This window comes from Suricata suricatta, chromosome 6 (genome assembly GCF_006229205.1).
Source record: "Suricata suricatta isolate VVHF042 chromosome 6, meerkat_22Aug2017_6uvM2_HiC, whole genome shotgun sequence".
NCBI classification, from domain to species: Eukaryota; Metazoa; Chordata; class Mammalia; order Carnivora; family Herpestidae; genus Suricata; species Suricata suricatta.
In genome coordinates this window covers 23,306,347-23,330,913 of record NC_043705.1, presented here as the reverse complement: position 1 = coordinate 23,330,913, position 24,567 = coordinate 23,306,347, and the positions used below count along the sequence as shown (strand labels likewise).

General features: G+C 53.1%; 1 protein-coding gene across 4 annotated transcripts in view; it reads left to right on the top strand.

Annotated features, from left to right (window-relative positions):
- The first annotated feature begins 237 nt into the window (after positions 1–237).
- ACSL6 (acyl-CoA synthetase long chain family member 6) overlaps positions 238–24,567 on the top strand; it is a 60,958-nt gene continuing 36,628 nt past the window's right edge. For 2 of the 4 annotated variants that reach the window (XM_029941868.1, XM_029941867.1), the window contains exons 1-8: positions 238–497; positions 17,410–17,630; positions 19,637–19,751; positions 20,679–20,743; positions 20,975–21,076; positions 21,589–21,688; positions 22,259–22,437; positions 23,387–23,419. In XM_029941868.1, the coding sequence (XP_029797728.1) occupies positions 449–497; positions 17,410–17,630; positions 19,637–19,751; positions 20,679–20,743; positions 20,975–21,076; positions 21,589–21,688; positions 22,259–22,437; positions 23,387–23,419 (864 nt within the window). In that variant the 5' untranslated portion in view covers positions 238–448. Of the gene's footprint in view, positions 498–10,495; positions 10,512–11,806; positions 11,971–17,409; positions 17,631–19,636; positions 19,752–20,678; positions 20,744–20,974; positions 21,077–21,588; positions 21,689–22,258; positions 22,438–23,386; positions 23,420–24,567 lie in introns of those variants that run through there. The other 2 variants (XM_029941869.1, XM_029941870.1) reach the window with 2 other exon arrangements.

Below are 24,567 nucleotides of genomic sequence, written 5' to 3'. Positions count from 1 at the left end.
GGGGCGGGTGGAGAAAGGGTCGCGCAGCAGTGGGGTGGGCGCGGCTCCCGCTCCAGCGCTCTTCTCCCGTGCGCCCTTCTTCTGCCGGTTTCCCCAGAACGCCTGGTCCTGACGTTGAGGGCGGGGGCGCAGAGGGCTGGTCAACGCTGCGGCCGGCCCCTCCCCCTCCCGGGCCTCAGCGGTTCCGAAGAGGCTCTGAGCGCTGGGGGCGCCCAGGACTCGGCAGGCTGCAGGGCGCCCAGGGGGGCTCCGGTGCCGAGCGCGCGCCGCGCCCTCCCCCTCCGGCCAAGACTCCGCAGGAGCGCGGAGAGGGGGGGCGCTGCGGAGCCGGGGGGCGGGGGCTAAAAATACCCGGCGGCGGCGGCGGCGGCAGCGAGGCGACTGCTGGGGCTGCGGGGCTGCGGGCCGACGAGGCCGAGCGGGGCCAGGCCGGGCCCCGCTGACCGACATGCTGACTTTCTTCCTCGTCTCCGGGGGCTCCCTCTGGCTTTTTGCGGGTAAGTCCCCATTCTGTCTTCATCCCAGACCCCTCTCCGGTGTGGAGGTGAACTCCCAGTCCCGGCCCCTGAGCAGTCCCTTTAAGCCTTTCTCGCCACCGGACTCCCCGGTCGTTTCCCCACCCCCCAAATTCTGTCGGGTTCTGGGTCGGGTTTGGGAAGTAGCTGGGTTTCAGAAACGAGGGGCCTGGCTCTCAGGACTGCACAACAGCCTCCCTCCGGTTCTCTCACCCTCTCCCCTAATGGGAGCACCACCGGTGATCAAGACTAGGCCGAGCCCATTCGTACCCCAAGGGACGGACGTAGGGCATCCTTGCCCATCCCTAGTGTCCAGAAACAGAGGTTGTTGGTCCCTGACGTCTGGCCACAGGTCAGCGACATAACCAGCACTGACCTGGGGCTTCTGATTCTCGTCAGGGGTCTACTTGCGTCAGAAATCTTAACCAGATTTTTGTAATGAGGTGTTTACCTGACTCCTCAGCTCTACCCTGTGCTTGTGTCCCCGTTGCTCCTGGGCCTTTCCCCTCCCCCTCACAGGAGTCAGCTCCTTGCCCCTACATTATCTTAGGAAGCAGTGAGGACCCCCTGTGAATCCCTGCCCAGCACTCCCTCACCCTAGCTCGCCCCCACACACACCTGGGGTCTTACCACAGTCCCGTTCATCCACCAGTTCTGCTGCCTGCACCAGCCAGTCCCCTCTGAGAGCGTTGGGTTCCTCCAGGGTATAATACCTCTAAAGGGTCTCCACATCTGACTGCCCATGTGCAGATTTAAGTCTGATAAGGTATATGAAGTGTTTCAACCTTAAACTGGTCTTAAAAGGGACCTAGTCCAAAGTGAATACTCTATAAATGTTAGTTCATGTTCAAACTGCAGCTTCAGAGGTCATAAGGTTCTTTTTGAGCCAAAGAAGAAGAAGCCGACTGTTTTGAAATCCTTAACTGAAACTTTACGTGTTTTATTTAATATTCACAGCAAATACTAGGAGTTTGGTGGTGCTTTCCCTTTCTAACTGAGGTTCAGAGGTAATTGACTTGCCTAGTGTCACATGGATAATATCTGGCAGAGTGAGATTTGATGTGAGGTTTTAATTGATCAGTCATTGCTAAGTGCATGGTGGTATCAGGCCTGAAACTTGAGTGTTGGTGGGTAATCACCAACCCCCCCATTGCCCTGAGTTGGGCCACAGGGACACTTCCCCTGAGATGGGGAGTGAGTGAGGCCTCTCTAATCCCTTCAGCTCCCTAAGCTCCTTCTGTCTGCTGGTGTCTGAGGACAGGCCGTGCAGGGCCACTCTGAGCCTGATGTGCTCACCTAGCAGGCAAGGTTGGAGCTAGAGCTGGGCTCATGGGAAAGGGGCAGGAGTTACCAAAATAATAATGAGGATGCTGCTGCTGATGGCAACACCCACCATTTACTGGCTGATGGTCTCCAGGCCTTTCCCTAGTGCCAGGACCCTTTGCTTTACCCTTAGTAGGCCCTCACCAAGCCATGGGTCCAAGGAAAGCCTCTGGAATCTTGGTCTTGTGCGGCTGCAGGGAGATGTTTGGAGACTACAGGGCCACATGTGCTGGGAGTAATCAGCAGCCTCTGAGAAAAAGCACCTCACAGTGTTGGATCCTTGTCTGAAATTAGGGTTCAGCAGACATTGACTCAAACTGGCCTTCTGTCCCGCTTCATTGTGGAGCATTTCTCGAAGTGGTCACATGCCTCCTGGAATGACTATACAGAGGCCCTGGAGCGGTCAGGGAAGGTGATTCTTGGTACAGGTGGCAGCTGCTTCCAAAGAGGGCAAGCTTCTCACTGCAAACTGGAAATTCCTCAAAGATGCCACACTTGGCAGAAGAGTGAGTGACAAATTAGTGATCACTGGTTGGAGCATTCCATATACATGTTAGGGCACTCCCAGATCACGTGTCCACCTTGCTTGGGACTTTGCCTGGACCCCAGCTTTTCTCTGGGGAGAGGGAACACCTCGGCTAAGACTGGCAACACATTTGGCCTTGTGATCTCCAGGGTTCCTAGGCAGCTGTCAGATCCCTTTGGCTCAGCTAGAGGGAGGAGAGGACCCTCAAGGTGATGTCACTCTTGAGTAGAGGTATGTGCTTTTTGCCACATTCTGGCTCTAAGGAGGCTAGGACTGACTACAAGGGGCTGCAGGGCGGGGATAATGTGAAGGGTAGGAGGAGGTCACCTGGAGGAAGAACTTTCTATCTGGGGGAGGCAGCCTTGTGCTCAGAGCCCTAGGAGAGCAAGAGCTGCATCTTTCCTATTCTGCACTGGGGAGCCCAGTACTGAGTCCTGGGCCAACCCAGGTCCCACCTGTGTGTTAAGTAGTAAACAAGGAAACAGATAAAATAGACCCAGTCTGAGTCAGACGCTGTGCCTGGCCTGGGAAAACATTGTTGGTCTCAGTGCCATGAGTACTCAGGACTATGGGAGCAATGGACTGGCACTTCTGCCTGGCCATCTGGCACCATTGGGCAAAGCAGAAAGAGGTACCCCACTTAGTGGATGAATTTCTAAATTGTAACCTTCCTCTAGGTTGATACAGCCCCATGCCCTTGTACAAGGTCTATTCTGCTCAGCTATGCCTGACCATTGGTGACATCTTAATAGGCTTCTGCAGCATATGGGGGTGTTTGTCAGAGGCAGGTAGAGAATGTCAGGGCAGCAAAGGTGTGCAGGAAGAATTGTGGGGGAGTGGGTCTTCAGAGCCTGGTGCCCGGGAAGCCTGGGTTGGGAGAGGAAGATGGAGTCTGGATAGCTGGAGAATCTGGAGGAGAGAGGGTTTCCATATACATGTTAGGGCACTTTAGCCTGCAGAGCAGCTCTCTGTTCAGCTGCACTGGCCAGGCTGAGCCAGCAGGGGGAGGATGGAGGCTGTTAGGGCACCAGAGAGGCTGTTGATGGTTTGGAAGAGATTAAATAGATGTGGCTAAGGTGGAGGTCGGGCTCCTGGAAGGGGAAGGTAGGAGGCCCCAGCTGTGACCGTGGGGAATGAGGGCTGGCTCTGGTGGCGGAGACTTGTGTGGCAGCCATCTGGCTGTAAGTGTCCAAGGCAGGTGCAGGCTTGCACAGCTTGGCTCAGTTCAACCCCATCACATCTTCCCCCTACTGATCCCAGGCTCCCCATGGTGTGGGCCATTACAGGGGGCCCAAGGAATCACCTAGAACCTGAAAGGATCGTGGAGCTCCAGGCAGAACAGCTGAGGGCATGCCTCACAAAAGAAAATTTAGAGTTGCACATGGCTCACTGCCCTGTAGAATTCTCACCTCAGCACCTTATCCTCCCCAGCCTGTAGTAGGATACAAGAATCCTACCAGTGACAGCACACAGACACCAGAGGGCGGCAGAACCAGGCCTTTCAGCTCTCTGGCTGGTTTTCTGTCCCATGTGATTCTAAGGGCCCTTATGTTGACCTTCACAAGGCTGACACTGGCTCAGCTTCAGGCCCAGATGGGGCCCAGTACTGTCCCATACACATGGCAAGCAGAATAAGTGAGCATGAGGCTCTGCTTTATTTGCAAAGAGAGGCAAAAGTTACAGGCATTTGTATAACACAAGCTGTACTTTGTAATTAGCCATGTGATTAGCGTGGCACATAGTAGGCACTCAAATATTTATGGAATGTGGGAGAGGGGTTGTTTTTATGGTGGGAAGTGTTGTTGCAAACGTCCTGATTTGACTGCTGTTTTCCTGAGCACCTACCATGTGTTAAGCCTTGTGTTCTACAGTTGCTAACCTTTCCTTTAATCTTCGCCACAACACCATGATGCTGTTATCCCCCCATTTAAAAGATGAGGCAGTGAGACTCAGAGAGGTTCAGGAGTGAAGCAACTCCTAAGTGCTATGAGCCAGCCCATACCCTCTGAGGTCCAGTCCAGGGAGGAACCATCAGGCATGAGCAGCCAGGGCATGAGCCCTCCAGCAGACTTGTCAGTGGGCACAAGTAAGGGGGCGGTCTTTGGAAGGGGGAGGGTTTAAAGAGAGGACAGGCATAAAGTGCTAAGAGCAGGGGCTGGCATATAAGAAAGGGCCCTTTAAATGTTAATTCAAGCTAGGCCTTCCTTAAAGCAGGTGCAGGGTTCTGACTTGCAGAAAGGGAATGGGGAAACAAGGCATTCTGGGCAGAAGGACCAGTCTGAGGAAAGACTGGTCATAGGAGCAAGGGAAATCTAGGGACAACCTCTGCTTGGCCAGTGAGGTCATCAGGGCTGGGTTCTACAGGCCCTAGAATACCAGCCTGGGCTTTGTTTTGTGCAGTGGCTGCATCAAAGACACATAGCCCGAACTGGACATGCAGGAGGCAAGGTGACTCTATCCCTGCACAGACACATACCACACCTAATGGCTCCTGTTCTACTGAACTGAAGGTTTGCGCCTCCTATAGTATGATCTAGAGGGCAGGGCCAGAGTTTCTCCTCTCTGTGCCCCAGTCTGGGGCCAGGGGCAGTGTGCGCTATTGTTTATTGCATAAATGAATAGTGTGAAGAATTTCATGAGAATAATTTATTTTAATAATGATGTGTTTTATAAGCCATTCTCTTACCACACATCAATTAGCAAATAATTGATCTTGTGTGTGTTCCTACTAGGTCCCAGGCTCTGTGCCCAACTGAGGGGTGATGCCAGTGTGCTAGAAGCAGTAGGGGAAAGCAGGTGTGAACTCCTTGCAGGCAGGACAGGTCAGCCTTCATGGGGGAGCTGTTAGTGCTAAGAACCCACAACAGAAAGAGGTGCGCCAAACGTTTTTGCTGAAGGAAAGAAGGAAGGATCAAACTCACACCTGCAGGTGATTCGTTTTGTGGAAGATACTCTTCTCTGAGGGTGAGGTGCTTTTGTTTCCTTAGAGCTTCAGTAGAGTGAGAGCTCTGGCCAAGCAGAGCAGACAGGAGACCCTAGTCAGGGTCCTCATCTCAATGGATGGTCTGGTACGATGGCCCCATTTCCTGCCTTGGCCTGGCCAGAATTCTCACTAGTCACCCACTGGGCGTCAGAGATGCTACTTCGGGCCCTTGGAGTGTCCCTTTCCAATCCCCAGGCTGGTCTCTCACCATGGCTTGGCTCCTCTGGAAGCTCATGGTGGGTGTAGCCATTCCCAGACCTCATTCCTTTTTGTGGCTTTTGATTCATGTGAGCCTTGGGGTCTGTGACAGGCAGAAGTGGAAAGATGGGAAGTGGCTGGGAGAAATCCTGAACCAAGCTGAGCTCTCGGTTCTGAGGCCCAACCTGTAATCTCAGAGCCTGAAGGTTTCCAGATCCCAAGAAGTCCCAGCTGTGCCTCCCTACCTGCTCTTCCAGGAGACATCTTTCCTTTCCTGACAGCTAGTCCAGGTATTCGGCTGGGGGTGTCTGTGGAGGATAGTTGGGGGGCGTGGGGGTGGCACTGGCTTCTGATTTGCTATCTGCCAATTCGGGCCTGCATTCTGAGATAGCTGTCTTCAGGGGGGTTAGAGCAGGAAGCTAGGCCAAGATGGTACCAGTGAGAGAACAATAAGCATCTCCATTTTCAGACCCTAGGATAAGCAAATCTATAATGACACCTATTGAAGCCAAGAACAGACCCAGCAATTGATGGCTAGTGGAGGAAAGAGAGAGGACGGGCAGGCCCAGGTCAAATGGACAGCTCTGGGACCAAACCCACTAACCAATACCAGGAATCCCGCCCCACTCCCAGCACCACATCAGCCTGGCCCACAGTACAGGAGGGGGATCCCGAGGGACCAAGCAGGACTCAGCTCTGTTACAAGGCCCTTTGGTACCCTCCAGCATGTGGATTGTTGCTGGGGCTAAGTTTCTCCAGTCAGTCTCCTCCTAACCACTAACCCCTGGTCTGACATTGGCTATAGACCATTCTTGGTAGTAACTACACATCCTGTCCAATTAGGCAGAAGGGCCACTGGCAAGGACAGTGAGGTCAGTCAGAGACTGGGCAGCAGGATAAAATATGGGCCTGCCGGTGAGGTTGGACAGAGAGGTTGATTGGAGGCTGGATAGTGAGGCTCTAGAGGCCAGTGAGATGAAGGTAGTTAACAACATGGAGGAGGGGGACTCACTGGGACCCATCCAGGCCTGCAGTGATTCCTTAACTTTGCAAAGGGCAATGCTTCTGGCCCCTCTGCTATGACCCCTAGAACTGGGGCTGCATGAAGCCACCTCAACCCCAGGACCCTGCTTAGTGTCTGGTGACCTTCATTGTTAATGGTGATAGTGCCTTCCAACAGATGGGTTGGATGTGGTTCTCTTGGAGACACCCTAACTCATCCTTAACTCAGCCCCCTACCCTGCCTACAGTCTCTCCCCACAAGCGCAGCTCTGCTTGGGGTGGTGGAGAGAAAGGGAGGGCAGGCCTTCACCTGGTCAGTGGGCTGGTGGGAGGTGTGGGTACATATGTCCCTGATCTCCTTGCTACAAGTCAGACATCAGGAATGACTATGACCTGTGAAACACCCTTTCTATCTGTACTGAAGTGGCCTTTCCCCTCCGACTCCTCCCGCCTTCCTCTGACCTCCTGTTCCCCATGAGGCAACTCCCTGAACACTCACAGACATGCCTGGCCTCTTGGATTCGCGGGGGTGCTGTGTGGCCCCAACTTACAGAAGGAAGACCTGAGGAGGGAACAGTAGTGGATGCTCATCAGAGATGGACATTTTCTTTGGACTCAGAAGCTGCCCAGGCCTGTTTGCCCTTCAGAGTAGCCACCAGACCTCCCGTGGGCTCCAAATCAGTTCCTCTTGGTCTAAGCCATCATGTGTGTGTTTGAGGTCTCCCTGTGTCACTGTTTCCTGTTAATGGGGGTTTCAGTAGCATCTGTACTTCATAAGGTACAAGATTTGTACTCTGGTCCTAGTGACCTTCGGGTGTTGGAAAAGCAGCTCTTCCGGCCTCTGGAAGTCTGCACAAAATTGAAGTCTGAGTTTGTTGTGGGGCCTCTATTGAGGATGGAGTCGAAGCCTTGGAGTGTCCCAGAAGCTTGTGATCCCACACGCTGGGCTCTGGGTTACCCCACCCACAACTTGAGGGCAGTGTGGCAGCAGTTCCTGGCGAGGCAGGCAGAGGGTAGACGAGGCCGCCATTCTTAAAAGTCCTCTTTGGGCCCTGCAAGGTCTTTCGTTTACCATTAGGTTTTCCCTCCCTTTTCCTTCTCCATATTTAACCATCAACACCATGAAAATTACCAAAGTTCCCTAATATATAAAAGGTGGTGACCTTAGACTCAGCCATTTCTGTTTCTGAAAGGGGCAAAACCAACAAATCTTCAGAATGAGTCAAGCCTACTTCCTGGTGCCACCCACCTTGACCCAACACTGTGCTTTCTTTCTTCGGGGCCAGAGAGGCCTCTGGTTCCATCTGGAAAGGTGGTGGGTTCAGTGAGAATCCAAGAGATGTCTGTCTGCTCTGGGTGGGTCAGTGTGAACAACGTCCAACAGCCTTCCTGGGCCAGCCAGGGCCTCATTTTCGCTTGGGTCTGAAAGAGATTTTTGTTTTCTGGTGAGAACAGCCCCAGTCTGGCGCCGGAGCCAGCAGCAGGAATACACACCCTTTCATGTGACAGGCCCAGAGTGGAAAGATACAGCACCAGGCCCTCCCCTGCACTCCTCAGGAGGCGGACATTTGCATATTTCCCATTCATCCTGGCCTTGAAAAGGAGGCCTGCATTCTCAATGCTCCTGCCCTACTGAGGCTGGGCCACTTGAGCCCTGACATTAACCCTGTGGACACCAATGGCTCTCACTGGCCTGACAACAGGATCTTACGGCCCTAGGGCAGTGAGAGACAGCTGGTTGGTGGCCCTGGTCTCCAGAGGGATGAATCAGGAAGTGGCAAGGTCCCACTGAAGGCATGGCCTTCTGCTGAACTAAGTAAAACTCAGATTTGTTTCTTGTTGTGGCATTCAGAAGAGGAACTTTGTCAGAGTATGGGGAAGCCAGAAAATCAAGCTATTTATCAAATTTTCCAGAAAATTTACTTGTAACCAAAGACAAAACTCTCTCTTCTCTGCGCATTGTCTGTTCTGTGAAAATATAGTGGTGTTTAGAATGGTGGGATGGAGTCTTGTTGGCTCCTGGCTGTAGCAGGAGCCCCTTTAGCAGGGGTCTCTGGGTACAGCTTGCCTGGGTTGAGGGGGAGAGCACTTACACATCTTAAACCCCAAGATACTAAGAGCTGGTGGGTTCTTTTAGCTTATGGCTGTGACACTGAAGGCATGAGGCCTACATACAAGTACCAAGTCTTTTTTCTTCTTCAGCTAAATGCTGTCCTCCCGCCTCAGCTTCCTGCCCCTTTCCTCAATGCAGCCAGACTCCTGCCTCTTTCCTAGGTGCCTCAATATCTTACAGACCGTTGCGCTGTTTCTGCAACTTACCAACCTGCTTTTATCACTCTGTCTCCTCTCAGATGACTCCTTACCATGTGTTCCCGATGCCCCCCTTGCTCCCTGTTCCTGACTGAGGATGTGCCTCAGGTCCTGTCTTTTGTGCATTTCTTCCCGAGCAGGATGTCTCCGAGTGCTCCTGAGTGAACAAGCAAGTGAGCAGATCTCTCTCTTGCTCCCTCCACCTCAGTGGCCTCAACCCTATCTTAGCAGGACCTCACTGGAGGAGGCCACATCCTGGACCACGCAGCCACCTGCAGTGAGCCCTGAGACCCTGGCCCTGCCAGGAGTGGCCTATGGTCTCTTTCTGAGCTTGAACCTGTTGGGTTTGCTTGCGGTATGTCCTCAGCGTGGGCCGGTAACGGAAATGGATCACTGCTCCTGAGGCCAGGACACCGGCAGTCCTAACATGGACTATCTGGGAGGGGAAAGGATCATGTTGCAGCCACAGGATTTGGTTTCCTGCACAGTGGGGCCTGACCAGGGGGTGTCTCTCTGCTTGTGTGGTGCTCAGCATCCCTGAGTCCTGCCTGTTGTCCAGGGGCTTGGTGCGGAAGGAAGGGCAATGAGACTGAGGCTCATCCATACCCTCGGCCCCGGTTATCGCACTCAGTAAATACTTTTGAAGGGACTTGTGCCAGTTTTAGCCTCTGATGCCCTTCTTTGTTCTGAAATTTTAGTTGGGCCCTATTCATGGTAAGGACGACGTTTATCTCCGAGCTTGTGAAAGACACTGTGTTTCTGTTTGCTCCTCTGTCCTCAAGGTTATTTGTATTTTTAAGTTCCTGAAAGTGTTGTTTGAGCCTGGCTTCCCGGTGTTATCATCAGGAATGTGGGCCCATGTTCCCTGACCGGGGCTTAGGGTGAGTGGGATTCTTTAAAGGCGCTGGCATGGTGGCAGGAAGGTGGGGAGGTATCAGAGGGCCATGAAGGCTGTTTCCTGCGCTGAATGAATCGCTAAAGGGAGGCATGTTCATGGTAAGTCCGGGCTAGCGGTATAGGTAGTGGCCCTGCACAGTGGTCAGGCACAGTTAACAGTAGGTGGGCTTTTCCACATTGAAGCAGCTTAATTGGACTTTCAGAGCTATAATCAGCCTCCTTGGGGAAGCTGGGCAGGTGAATCCCTCTGTAACCCAGCAACCTGCATTCCAGCCTCTTGGGGGATGTGCAGTGCGTCTCCCTGGCAGTTCCCAGGTTGGTGAGGCCCTGAGCCCCAGCTCTGCCCCAATCATCTGTGGTTCTGCGGCTCTAATTAAAACCCAAGAGGAAGATGGAGAGAAAGCCTTGCATAGTAGAGATAGGAATGAATATTTGTGAGGACCGGGTGGAAACCTGGGCCAAGGGTGGGCTGCTGTGTTTGCATGTCTGCGTGTCAGGGTCATGCAGGTATAATGGTGAGGTTTGTGCTTTTCTTAACCTAGCGACTGGGCCACACACTTCCTGGGACAGGACTGCTGCCATGGCTCCGTGTCCCCGGCACCCTGTGTGGTTTTCTATCAGATAGGACCTTGGTCGTGGCGCTGAATTTCCTACTCTGAAAGCTGCCCTGAGAAGCATGAAAGGAAGATTTTGTCTTATTTTAAAACATCTCTGAAGATGGCTAGAGAAACATAGAGGTCCTGCTAAGAAGGATAAGGTAGGAGCTTTGTGAACAGAACATGGGTCCTCAGGCATTTGTGTGTTTTAAAGCTGCTTCCCGGTGGATTGGAGGAGGCTGGGACCTGCGGGCTCAGATAAGCTCCTGCCACATTCTGGGTGGGGGCTACTGAGGCTGGAATCTCTCCTCAGGGCCTGCCCCAGGTGGTGGGGAGAGCAATAGAGGCCCTATCAGCCGCAGGGAAAGTGTTGCAAGGCCTATGGACTCTAGACTTACCAGGTAAGTTGTGCACACAGCCCCTTAAGAGGGAGCTCAGGGCACTGGACTGTGACATGGGACAGTCCCGCTGCTGAGGAGGTAGGTTGGATTTGGGTAGACAGTGGGCCCATCTTGGCAGATTCGGATGCACCTGCTGTGGGTAGGGCCTGGAGGGTGGGGAGCTGGCTACTGTGGCCTGGACTTGGCTTTCACTCGTCAGCAGGTGCCAGCATATTGCTACTGTGTGCTCAGCCACATGCTGGTCACCAAAGTAGGAGTGGAAGATGGCCATTCTTGCCCCCCCTCCCCAGCCCCGTGGAGACAAACCTTGCCGGAGTGAGGCCCTGGGAGTCTGTAGGACCTCTGGTGCCAATCTGGCTGCCAGAGGTGCTGAGAGATGTCGGAGATCAGCTTTGGTTCCAACAGGCCAGGGTGTGGATTCAGGCTCCAGGACGGCCGGTCCCCGGCAAACCAGGAAACAGTTTTTCTAAGGCCTGTCCTTAAGGAGGGGCTGATGTGCTGGCCTGGGGTCTTGCAGAAGAAACAAACCAACATCTTCTGATCCTTGGTAAGGAGTATCCAGAGTGTCTCTGAGTAGGTGTTGTGACTGTGCCCAGTTTCCTTCCTCTCCCCAGGCAGATAGGTTGTGACCTTGTAGGGGCAGGGAGTGGAGGCAGTCCCTGGGAGGGGCTGGAGATGGAGTCTCCAGGGCTTCTAGATGCCTCTCATCCAGAGACCTGGTGTCCCCACCCCCACTCCCCGCTATTTCCTACTACCTCCGCCAGTCACTCTGGCTGCAGGTCCCCAGCTTCTGGCTGAGGCTCTGGCCCCTAATCGGTGTCACAGATGGATGTGTAAAGAGGCTTTGTCCTTAAGCAACCCATTTGGCAAACTCCCGTCCTGGGCTAAAGACAGAGTGGGGGTGGGGGAGAGGCAGTGAACGGAGCTCTGGCAACCTGGCAGATTGAGGGTTAAGGCGGGTTTCTTGGCTCTAAGCTGATCTGAGCCACTGCTGCCCAATGTGCAGATGAAAGGGGGGGCAGCAACTCCTCATAGAGCTGCTCTGTGCCCAGGTCCTGCCAGACCTGCTCCCACGGCCACCAGGGAGCCTCTGCCACCACTGCTAACGCCTCCACCACCACCCGGCTTCTCAGAGCAGGCGGCTGTTGCCATCCGTTGTCCCCAGGAGGGCAGACTTGGGGCAGGGCCTTCGCCACTTGTGTGCCTTGCTCAAGATGTGGTAAGCTCTCTCCCTGAGCCCCACATACCCTTTATAAAGGGAGGCTGGTACTAGTGGGACCAGTTCAGCTGCCTCCCCAGTGCCAGGAGCCCTCTGGAAAGGTAGGGTGTAAATGCATGTACTTTTGCAAGTTATCTTTGAGCCCTTTTGGCTGGCAAAGAGATGGAGTAACCGCTTTAGCTAAATACCGTCTACTGAGTGTTTCACTGACTGTGTGATTGGCACCACACTCTCTGTCCATTGGTTTGTTTGAGCAGAGGACCAGAAGGGTAAATTGACTTGTCCAGGGTCATACAGCTATCAAGGGTCTGAGTCAAGGTTTGCACCAGTTCAGTGCAGCACGAGAACGTACCTTCAGACCCTTTCCCTCGATTGTTTGCCAGGGACCCTGGGCCCTGGGAGAGTTTGTGATTTTCTTTTTAAAGCTTTTCATTGGGAGTTGAGGAGGTTCTTTAATGATCTGGTGGCTCACCTTGTGCTTGCCTGCCATCAGAGACCCAGAGCCCCATTGCAAGAACTCCCACCCCACTCCAGGTGGATACAGAGAGAACCTGGGTGATTTTAAAGGGGAGGGAAGAGTCTCAGGGTCATGGAGTCCCTCAGCACTGGTGTGATGAATCTGGACTTTGTCCTAAGGTAGTAGGGAACCAGAGAAGGTTTTTGAGTTGTAGCATAACATGGTCATATCTGTGTGCCAGGAAAATAACCTTGGTATCAGTGTAAGCACTGGGTAAAAGCAGGGATGCCTATGAGGAGACTGATGTGGGAATCTGAACTACACTTGGTGGTGGCTGGACCAGGCCAGGAGCTGTGGGGGAGGAGAAGAGCAGTCACTTTGAGAGGTGTGTAGGAGGTGGCCTTGACAGAGCCATCTAGGTAGCCTGTAAAGGTCTAGAGTGCTGGGGTGAGGAGACTGGGTCTGTATAGGGTTCTTGGATCTGAGCCATGTGCTTCAGGGCCCTCTCCACAGGGACTTGCCCTGGGGCTCTACTCCTGCCACCATGCCACCTTGGTGCCAATATGGTTCCCACCAGGGTCTCTTTCCTCCTATTCTCTCCCTTCCTGGGCTTTGACAGCTATGCCACTTACCACCCACCTTCCATGTGCCCCAAATCAGTGAAGAACATAGTACAGGGAGGGGTGAGGTGGGGGGAGTCCCAGTCCCCTAGGCTGTGCCACCTCTTGGGGTCCTTAACTTTTCTATGCCAGAGGACAAAGAGGCATAGGATATGCCCAAGGAGAGGAAACTAGTTTGTGCTGAGAGCTAGGTCCTCCCACCGGCGGAATATTTACAAACACTCACTTGGCAACAGTGCACTACTGATTCCATTGGGTGCCACCCAGCCCACCCCCATCCCATGTCCCATGCTGCTGCAACCAGGAGAGCCTCCTGGGGCACGGGAGAAGGCAACTCTTGCTGAGACCCCAGGGACCACCAAGCCCCACCTTAACTCCACAGAGAGGGAGTGAAGGTCAGAGGAAGCCAAGGCCCTTTGAAATAATGAAAGGAGACCAGACCCCAGGCCTTGGCTGTACCCTGCCCCCACGCCAAGGGTTTGGTGGCATGGGTTGGCTCTCAGGCCCATGTCCTCAGAAGACCTGGATTTGCAGCTCTGCTCTGTGGTGGCTCCCAGGTCTGCAGGGAATCTCAGGGTATATGCAGGCATCCCTGACTGTGTCTGAGAAGGTCAGCAAGCCTAGGAGCATGATATGTGCACCACTGTTCCCTTGGTTGCTGCCCAGTAGGGAGGGGTGTGGGCCAAGCCTCAGGGCCAGAGTTGCTACATTCACTGCAGATGCTTCCTTAAGGGTGGGTACCTAAGTAGGAGCCTGAGAAGAAGTGGGTAGTCAAGCCCTTTCTCCACCACCCTCCATTGCCCCAGGCAAGTGGGTTATCTGGAGAGAAGGTCCCAGGCAGGAGAAGACTTCCAAGGGACCCTTTCCCCCAAGGTGTGAAGAACAGGCAGAGGGGCCTGACTACCTGATCCTGCTTCACAGACTCTGGTAGCCTTGTGCTGCCTCCCTCTCCTGCGGCCTGGGCCTGGGCCTGAGCCTTTCTGAGCAGGTCTGGAGGTAATTATCTGTGGATTCAACCCCACTGCAAATGAGGGCACAGGTGTAGGTATGAATGGTCCAGCGTTGGCAGGGTGGGGTAGCAATACCACACAAGGTAGTGGTGTAGGAGGCTGTGGTCTGGGGCCTGGACCCTTGCTCTCTCTCTTCTTCAGTGGAGTCTGTATGTCCACACCTTTGGCAAGGGCTTCCCAGACACCAGGAATTCAAGCTTAGACAAGTTCTGTCCTTCCCTCTCCTGGGGACTGTGATGCGTTGGTGACTTCTGAAAGCTTGCGTACCTAGGAGGCCCGCCTCTCAGACTTGTGGCACTGACCTTTGTACAAGATTTCCTGGGCTCAGACTTTATTTTCTCAGTGGAATATTCAGTTGACTAAGTACTCTTTGTTCTCTGTCAGCTCCAGCCTCTGTACATTTGCTTCCCTCTGCTCAGGACACCCTTTCCTCTTCATCTTTCCCTCTCAACATCAGTATGACTTCCTGTGAGAAGCCTGACTCACCATGCCTGTGTCGGGCACCTTCTCTGGCTCCCCATGCCTAATCACAGCCCAGACCACACTGCACAGCACTGCCTGCTTTTTCATGAGTGTCCCACAGGGAGGGCAGGCCCACATCTGGCTTGTCCCAGGGCCCAGCACTGAGCTAGATGCAAGAGGTGACCGTGTGAAGGTCTGCTGAATGAATAGGGGTTGGGTTGGTAGATGGATGAGCTGACCATTCTGGGCTGTGCTCCATGGAAAACCCAGCACTGCAGCAAATGCTGCAGATATCCACTCTGCCGTAGCTCAGGGCCCCTGAGCAACTGCCAAGGACTAGGGCTGTAGTGTTTTCTCTAAAATTTGGGGGAACCATACAGCTAAACTCTTCAGACTTTTTAGAGGCTTCTCAGCCCATTGAATCAGTTCAGCCCATTAGAGGAAATGTCAGCTCCCAGCCCACCCCAAGATGAACACATCTGGATTGTCCACTGTGTGTACTGAGTTATTTCTCTGATAGGCATGGCTGTGACTTGGTCTTCCCATCTGCAGCTTAGGGAAGCTGGCTGCCTGCCCAGGGTCTTCCCCAGAGTGATTTTCCTCAGTGAATTCACTGGGGTCCATAGCTTGGCCTCTTCTTTGCTGTGTAGAACCATAATCTGATCAATATGCCAGGAGTGATTCATTCCTGTGGGATGGCCTCAAAACTGATGTAGCTCAAGGAGGCTGCTGGTAAAACTGGGTTTCCAGCTCAGGAACTCAGTGAGAATGAGAGTGCTGGCTGGGGGCTTACTTTCTCTGCTCTCCAGGGGGCACCTAGACCTGTGGGTAGTTCCTGAGTGGTCCCAGGACTCAGACACTCACACAGCCTGTTGTGCCATCTCTAAAATGTAAACTCTTGAGGGACACATCCAGGGCCCAGCCACCTCTGCCCAGTGCTTGCACCTGCCTCCTTGGTCTGACAACCATACCCCTTAACTCTCTGTTGAGACATGGTGTGCCTCTAACTGTGCTGGATGTAGTGTGAGTAAGTGTCTCTGTGACACTGTCCCCATATTAAAGATGGAGGGCTAGAGAGGTGAGTTAAATACAACCTTGTGTCACGTGTAAGTGAAGAAGAAGGGATTTGAATCAAGATTATTTACTTGCTTTCTCTTCAGTGACTTGCACATCACTGATCTCATCTCTGGTGTGGTAATGTTACAATTTAGAACAAATATCATTTATTGGGATTTCAGCAGATTGCTCCTTTCTCAGGGGTCAAGCCGTTGCTGTTTGGCTCATATCCTGTGGTCTGCAGAGTGGCTGCTGTTGAGTTTCTCACTGTTTTCCAAAAAGGGAAACCACAGTCTTGTTCCAAAGATCAAGAGCCAGTAAGGAGAGCAGCCATCAATGGTGCAAGGCAGCCTTGAGCTTACTCAGACCTTATTAGGTTGGCAGACCTGTAGGTATTACGTGGTGCTTGTAGCCTCAGATCCTACTGGGCAGTGACAATGAAGAGGCCCTAGGGAAGATAAAAGCATCCAAATGCCTAGTCCATCCTCACTGCCTCTCTCAGTCTTGGGTGAAGTGCAGAGCCCTGAGCCTCACTGGCCTGACATCACTGCTTCACATAGTGGCCATCAGGAGAATGTGGCAGCTCCTGAGACCTGCTCTCTTTGAACCAAATTTAGTCACTAGTACTTCTCACAGGAACACTGTCATTGCCCATGCCAGGGCATCCTTTCTGTGTCCTGATAGGCCCACTGTGGCCCCTTGGACTGTGGTGGGCAAGCATGGTGCCCTGACCACCATATATGATATCACAAGGAGTGTGGTTACCCCTAGGAGTGCACACAGCACTTTCCTGAGCCCATTTCTCTCTGAGCCTTGGTTCCTTTCCCTTCCTACCAGCTTAACACATGCTCCCCTATCACTTCTGTGTCCTCTGGACATGAGCTGATGGGATCCCGGGGTGGGGGGGGGGGGAGAATGGCCCAGGACCCAGTTAATGGTGGGGCCAGCTGTGCCTCTTGGTGCTTGGTCAGTGGCCATGCAGAGCCATAGTGCTCAGTGGTCAGCAGTCTGGGGCCAGGGAGCAGTACCTGGATCCCACCCTTGCTGCTCTTGGTAACTTTGCTGCTCCTCACAAAGTTGGCCCTGGAGTCACCTCTAGCCCTGGCAGGGCTTTAGATCCAATGTTTCTTCTAGGAGAGCCCATGGTGGATGAGGATGTAGACCTGGGGGAGCCCTGCTGTGTCACTCACTGGACCCTTGCCAGAGAGATCATTGTCCTCATGGCATGAGGGCCAGAGGCACCTGTCAGAGTGGGTCCATGGGATCTTCTCCCCTTCCTTTCTCTGTCTCCCTTAGGGTCAGGGCTTGGCACTGGGAACTTTGAGGTGGAGTGGGAGGAGCATGTACCCCTTCACCTACTCATTGTGGCCCGTGTGCTCTTCACACTCCAGGAGCAAAGATAAGCAAAATAATATGAGCACCCAGAAGAAGCAGAGCACCCAAACCCTGGGGCTCAGGAAGCATTCCAGAGCCTTCAGAACATGCCCTGGCCCCTGGAATATAGAGAAGCATCTGTCAGCCATAGCCTAGGGCCTGAGCATATGGTTCTCAGGAAAACTGGGCCAGATGTCTATCTGACTGTCAGGTGTGACTGCTAAGGGTTCTGACCTGTCACCTGGGAAGGTCCATCTAGGAAGCCAGCTTCCAGGATACACTGTGTTGCACCAGAACACTGTACACCCCAAACAGCCCAGGGCCTGCCCTACTGTATTTGGCCAGGGCCTCACGAAGGTCATTTTGTCACTGTGATCCAAGACAGATGGAAGGACAGACCCAGACTCCTCCCTAGCCTGCCATCAGTTCTCCTCTCTCACCCACCCCTTGTTTCCTACAGAGTTCATCCTTTCGCTTCTGGAGAAGATGCAGACACAGGAGATACTGAGGTTGCTGCGGCTACCCGAGCTGGGCGACTTGGGCCAGTTTTTCCGCAGCCTCTCAGCCACCACCCTTGTGAGTATGGGCGCGCTGGCTGCCATCCTTGCCTACTGGTTCACTCACCGGCCAAAGGCCTTACAACCACCGTGCAACCTCCTGATGCAGTCGGAGGAAGTGGAGGTAAGTCGTGTGGACGTGGCTGGGCTGTGGGAAGGAGTGGGCAGAGGATAAGCATCTTGAAGGCAGAAGCCAAACTTGTAATTGATTTGACCTCAAATGGTTTTCCCCAAGCAGTGAGCCAGTAAGCACCCCCTCACCGCCCCCCCATTGGCCTGAGTGGTGTCTCCTGCTAGATGCTCCTCTGCCTCTCCCGGGACTTGAACCCTGGGCAGAGCCTAGCCATAGCCTTGCACCAGGCTTCTAGTTTGCCTGCCTCTTGGGTAGGAAACCTTGGCTCACTTGTGCCTCAGTAGAAAGCCTAAGGTTCTCAAGTTGCTGCCAGATAAATTCCCTCCCAGAGTCTCCCTGTGCCCAGCCATGGTCTGGAGCTGGGACTCAGAAGTGAGCCCACCCATAGCCCTGTCCTCCCAGAACACATGAACTCACAGAGAAGGCCACCAAGGGGAGGAAAAGTGCAGTGACCCAGCTGGACAAGGGTATTCCAGGCTCAATCTAGAAGGACTAGTGAGATTTCTTTCTTTCTTAAGCTTGTGAAATTTATTTTGCCTTTTAAAAAAAGTTTATTCATTTATTTTGAAAGAGAGAGTGGTGGAGGAGCAGAGAGAGAGGGAGAGAGAGATTCCCAAGCAAACTCTGCACTCTCAGCACAGAGCCCCATGTAGGGCTCGATCCCATGAACTGAGAGATCTTGACATGAGCTGGACACTTAACTGACTGAGGCCCCCAGGGACCCCTATTTTGCCTTTTAAAAAATTGTCTTTTTCTTAAACTTTATTCATTTTAAGTAGGTAATATATTCATACTTCAAAAAGAAAAAAGGTCATAGACTGAAGACCTTCCACCTTCTCCTCCTCAGAGAAACCTATTAAGGATTGTCTGTGAGCAACATTTGCCCTTCTTTTTAAAAGCTGTCATGCTGCATACACAGTTCAACCTCTTGCCTTTTTTGCTCTTCATCTTGGCAACCATGAGCACAGCACAGTTTTGTCTGCTAGGAGAGGGTGCAGGTTGAGATAAGATAGGGATCTTCAGGGCACTTTTCCACGAGAAGGCATGATGTGTGCAAAGATGTGGGTGTGTGACCTTGTACCTGGTGGCTTTAGGAAATGGGAATTCCCAGGAGGTGGCCAGACGGTGGAGAGGGACTACCAATGGGCTAGCAGAGTGATGACCAGAATGGCATTTCCAGTATGGAGCCCTGAAGGGCTGGCCGTGCCTCTTAGAAGCTGTACAGTCCCTGACAGTTTCTTAACTCTCTGAGCCTCCATATCCTCAGCCATCAAGTGAGTAATAAAAAGAGTATCTGGCTATTTGGTAATTTTAATTATAACCCACTTGGAGAGGCCAGCAAGGACAAAGCCCCATGGGCCAGGACTCTGGAGCAGGCAGCATGGAATTATATTGGGTTTTTAGTAGTAAGGAGACACAGGGCCAATTCGTGCTGCAGAAGGGTCATGTGGCATGGGCAGTACTCAAACCGGTTCACACTATTATGTGAATGAAGGATGACACCCAAATCATTCTTAACCTAGGGGCACAGCAGCAGCAGAGGATGGGATGAAGGCCACCTTGGCAGGCTGATCCTGATGCCAGAGGGTAGCCTGACTCTGGCCAACACTCCCCATTCCATTGTATGAATGAACCATAGGTATATGTCAACAGTCACTGAAGTTCTGGACGTTGTGTGTGTGCTCACCTGGTGTTTAGGTGCTGTGTGCATGTATGGGAGACCAGTGTGCTGGGCCTGTGTATGTGAGCCAACTGTGTTTGAGGGTGGGTGCCTACAGGTCAAGCGTATACCAGCCATATGTATGTGAGCGTGTAGGGTTTGTGTATGCACAGTCCAGGTGTGTGTAGGCACGTGTATGAATGTACACAGGGCGCATCCCAGTCCCAGCTGTGTGGCCCTGGTGTGCATCCACGCTGTGTACAGCCTGCTGCGTACGCCTGCCCCTGACGCCTGTGCCCGCCTCAGCCAGCTTCCCTGGTCTGTGCTTGGCTCGTAGGACAGCGGAGGGGCCCGGCGATCTGTGATCGGAGACGGCCCTCAGCTGCTCACGCACTATTACGACGATGCCAGGACCATGTACGAGGTGTTCCACCGCGGGCTTAGCATCTCAGGTGAGAGCAGCTGTGAGGGTGTGGACGAGCCCTGGCAGGGGTTGAACAGGGGCAAAGGTGCAAGCGAGCAAGCAGGGAACCAGGGGCGTGGCAGGTGAGTGATTGCCAGGTTCAGAGGAGAAAAGCATCTCCTGGCCCTCCTCCCACTGAGTCAGAGAAGGAGCTGCACTATGTGGCCAAAGGCTGACCTCAGCTTGGTTTTAGCCCTTAGCACTGCCTGAGCTTAAACTATCTCTTTGCTAATATTTTTTTAAAAAATTCTAATGTTTATTTATTTTTGAGAGAGAGAGAGAGAGAGAAAGTATGAACCAGGGAGGGGCAGAGAGAGAGAGAGAGATACAGATTCTGAAGCAGGCTCCAGGCTCTGAGCTGTGAGCACAGAGCCCAATACAGGGCTCAGATCCATGAACCACAAGATCATGACCTGAGCCAAAGTCAGACACTTAACCAACTGAGCCACCTAGGCATTCCTTTGCCCTTATTTTATATCTCCCATGGGCAACCTCTGATAAGCCTCAAACTTCCAGGCCAGTGGCTGGCATGGTTCAGAGCTGGAGCCTCTGGGATGTCTGGTTGGCTCAGGGTATGGGGCAAAAGGAAGTGGCCACCGAGAGGCAACTTTCCACCTCTGCCCCATGGTCCCCATGTCTCTGTGTTCCCTTGGGGCTGCATCACACAGATCATGGTAGGAACTAGCACTGTGTTAGTCCCTATTCCAGAGCCTCCCTGATCCTTGAGGACGTGTCATGCATGCGTGCTTTAGGCCTCCTTCAGCTTCAGCAGGTTAGACAGGCAGCTGGGGGCAGTTTGCTTGACCCATGGACTACCTCATGGCATGGGATGTCCATTCACCTATCTGAAAAGCAGGTGCAGGTGACACCCACCCTACCATCCTCCCTGGCACAAGGCCTGCTTATCTCTCTGCAGGGAATGGACCCTGTCTTGGCTTCAGGAAGCCCAAGCAACCTTATCAGTGGCTGTCCTATCAGGAGGTGAGTGATAGAGAACAGGCCCCACCCTGTCAACACATGTAGACCTGGCATTGTGGGGCTCGTGGTTACCCTGCAGGGTCTCAGAGGGTCATTGTTTCCTTGCATGGCCTGTTTGCCAGATCACCAGACGCAACTTCACAGGGCTTTGGACAGACCTGGGTAGGGTCTTAGGGAGGTCCCTCCCCTGCTAAAAGTCTTTGCTTTCCAGCACTTTTCCATGTCCATGTGCAGGTGGCCGACAGGGCTGAATATCTAGGGTCTGGACTTCTGCAACACAATTGTAAAGCATGTACAGATCAGTTTATTGGCGTTTTTGCGCAAAATCGACCAGAGGTAAGCTTCTGCCTTGATTGATTTTAGAGGTTTCAGTGGAGTAGTAGGGGGTTGGGTACCATATAACAGCCCTGGTCCAACTGCTTGTAGGGCCTGGGACAAGAGGAGAAATGGATATACTTGGTCCATGCCACCTCTCACTCCCTTGGCTTTGCCCCTAATCAGGAGTGGACATTCCAGCCAAGCTCCATCTATACCCCACTGAACCCCACAAACAGGTGTTTCTGAGCCATGGGAGAAGAAAGATCCAGGGAACAAGGCCATGCAAGCCCTAGAAGTAGACTTTGGGCTATTTGGAGTCCCCGCATTTTCTGGGGTATGCATGTTATAGAAGGCTGTGGGTAAGCAGGTGCAACCAGTGAACCTCATGGATTCCTTGCAAGTGGAGAGGGCCAGAACAGAACCTTCTTGGTAGGACCCAGAACAAGTACCCCTAGTTGCCTGGGCATAAGGGCACTACAGCCCTCTTATCTGCTCTCTGCTCCTCCAACCCCACACCTGTGTCTCCACAGTGGATCATCGCAGAGCTTGCCTGCTACACGTATTCTATGGTGGTGGTCCCACTCTATGACACCCTGGGTCCTGGTGCTATCCGCTACATCATCAACACAGGTGAGCCAGCACCGTGTCATCTTGCCACTGGCAGCTAGCCCCTGGACCCCAGCCTCTTAGCATATGCTGACTGTCTGACACTAGTAAGCACTTTGCTTCCACTGTCAAAGAACATTCTCCACTTTGGCCCTTGAGTTGGCTTTCCCCAATTGGACTTCACTTAAAGGCACCTTCCACAGGGCCTGGTTACCATGAAGGAGCCTCTGCCCCAGCCCCCACACAGGCTTCGGACTCTCTGAGGCTTACTTCAGCTCAGGGTGGATGCAGGGGGAGGGGAGCGGTGGTGGCAAATAACCTCAAGCAGACCTGAGATTATCCATCCTGAGCCTGGAGCAAAGGAATGCTTGGAATCCGCTCCAGAAGATTCCTTGGTTTTTTGCCCTTGGCTTCTCCCAATCTCCATGCATTTTCCTCCTCCATTTACAACACATGGCCTACATGGCCTATCTCATATATTTATTTACACACAAGCTTGGGCACATACAGCCCATGGTTCTGCTGCCTAGCACATGCTACCCACCGTCACAGCCTGTACCCACACAGCCTGACTTTCCCTAATGGTCCCTTCAGCGGACATCAGCACCGTGGTGGTGGATAAACCTCAGAAGGCTGTGCTTCTGCTAGAACACGTGGAAAGGAAGGAGACTCCAGGGCTGAAGCTCATCATCGTCATGGAACCGTTCGAGGAAGCTCTGAAAGACCGAGGGCAGGAGTGTGGGGTGGTCATTAAGTCGATGCAGGCCGTGGAGGTGAGGGTCTGCTTCTGGGCTGTTTACTGGGCCATAGCTGGTTGGCCGCTGAGCCAGGACTGCTGGTTATCTGCCCCTCTCATGCCCCGGGGTGGACATCTTGGGTCATCAAGGTATGTCAGGACTGAGACAGGGCAGGCTTTACAAAAGCTGGTGGTGGGTGGTGGGGTTGGTGCCTATAGGCATCCTCTAGGTGACAGGCTCAGCTGACTGGCACCTTTAATAATGCAGGTACCAATAAGTGGATGGCACCAGCCTGCCCTGGAGTTACTCACATAGTCTCTGGAACCTCCTTGTTTCCAGCAGCCTGTCTGAGCCTGAATACTACAGACATGAGGTCCAGGAGTCTTTGAGAGGCTTTTTCTGTGTGTCCTAAACTCCCAGAAGCCAGCAGAACCAATTTTTCTGTGCATGACCTCCCCAGAGGCATCAGGCTGGTGGCAGCTTGTGGCCTGCTAGAGTAACACAGGACATCCTGGCCCCCAAGGCCTCATGCCCTGCTCAGTAGCAGCTGACCCCCACCATCCCTTACCGGCTGTAGGCCCGTGAGCTCCCCAGGTGTCCTCCTGCCTGTCTTGTAACACCTGTGCCCTTGTACCCTTCCATGGCTTTGGGGCTACATGAATGCTGGCAAACTCCCATCTGTCCCTCTAGCCCCGACCACTTATCCAGAAGTTCAGGCCACCTAGCTGCTCTGTTGTGAGTGTGACACCTCAAGCTGTCTCCCTATTGTGTACATGCGCAGTGCCTCACCCCTCCCTGTGCCTCAAGCCCCCTGTCTGTAATGTGTGGGGCGGCCTAGGCCTGGATGTATATGTGAGGAGAGGCCACTCAGGTGGTTTCTCCACCCTGCTGAGCTTGTTTTGGTTCTGTGTTGTTGTTGTTTGTTCGCTTGATTTGATAGATAGGAACCTTTGAGCATTTTAAAAATCCTATTTTTCTCTTCCAGGAGTGTGGCCAACAGAATCATCACGTCCCTGTGGTAAGCTCATCTGCCAGCAGGTCTTTATTGATGATGTGCAGGGCTTCTTCTCACAGACCACCCTCACTATGCACGGGAGCTTGCTAGGGGGTCAGAGCAGCACCCCTGTGTTAATCATCCACTGCTGGGAGCAGCTCGGAGAAATGCCGACTCTGCGCCAGGACTTGTGTGGGTGAGGGTGTAGAGAGGAACCTGGGACAGGAGTCTGATGTTTAGAAGGGAGAAGAAAAGACAGCCATTCCTCGCCACCCTTGGTTCTCCAGGAGCCTTTTCTTTGGGAAGGCTTATTTTTTCCCTTTGACGGTAGTGAATTCTACAAGGATGTGGGTAAACAGAAGCAACAGCAGAACTGGAAGCGAGCCCCAAGGCCAAGTGCCCATGTGACATCTGCTGTCTTTGTTCATCTTTGTGAATTTTTCTTTTTAAATTTTTGTTAACATTTATTCATTTCTGAGAGACAGAGCTTGAGCGGGGGAGGGGCAGAGAGAGAGAGAGGGAGACTCAGAATTTGAAACAGGGTCCAGGCTGTGAGCTATCAGCACAGAGCCTGATGCAAGGCTCGAATCCACAAACCATAAGATCACGACATGAGCTGAAGTGGGACCTGACTGAGCCAAGGAGGTGCTCTGTGAATTTTTCTGGGTGTCACCTCCAAGTGATACTTCCTGGGGTCGAGTCACCAGTGAGGATCACTGGCCCTGGAAAGGCCATGTGGGAGTTTTAAGCTTGCTTATGAGGCTTTTTGCCTCTGGCCTTTCCTCCAGCTCAGCCTTTCCCATTCTTCTTACCTGCCGCTAAGCTTTCTCAAAGAGATGTTAGCCCTTCTTGGGCAGCCCTGGTGTAAGCCCACCTCCCACACACCGTACACCAGCGTCAGTGCACCAGCCTCTGAGCTCTTGGCACTCCCTTGCCTCTGTGCCTCTGCCAGTAACCAGCCTATTTCCTCTCCCAGAGCCCATCTTCCCTTTGTCTGGAGAGATCTTGCTTGTCCCTCAGTCTCAACTCATGTCATCTCTTCTATGTACAAATGAATGTGATAGGCTCCTCCCAGTAACCCCAGGACTCTGTGCCCTGGGCCAGGGCCGGGGCCCGATACAGAGCAGTCTTGATGACACCGTGGGAAGCTCAGTTCCTGGGCCACACATTCT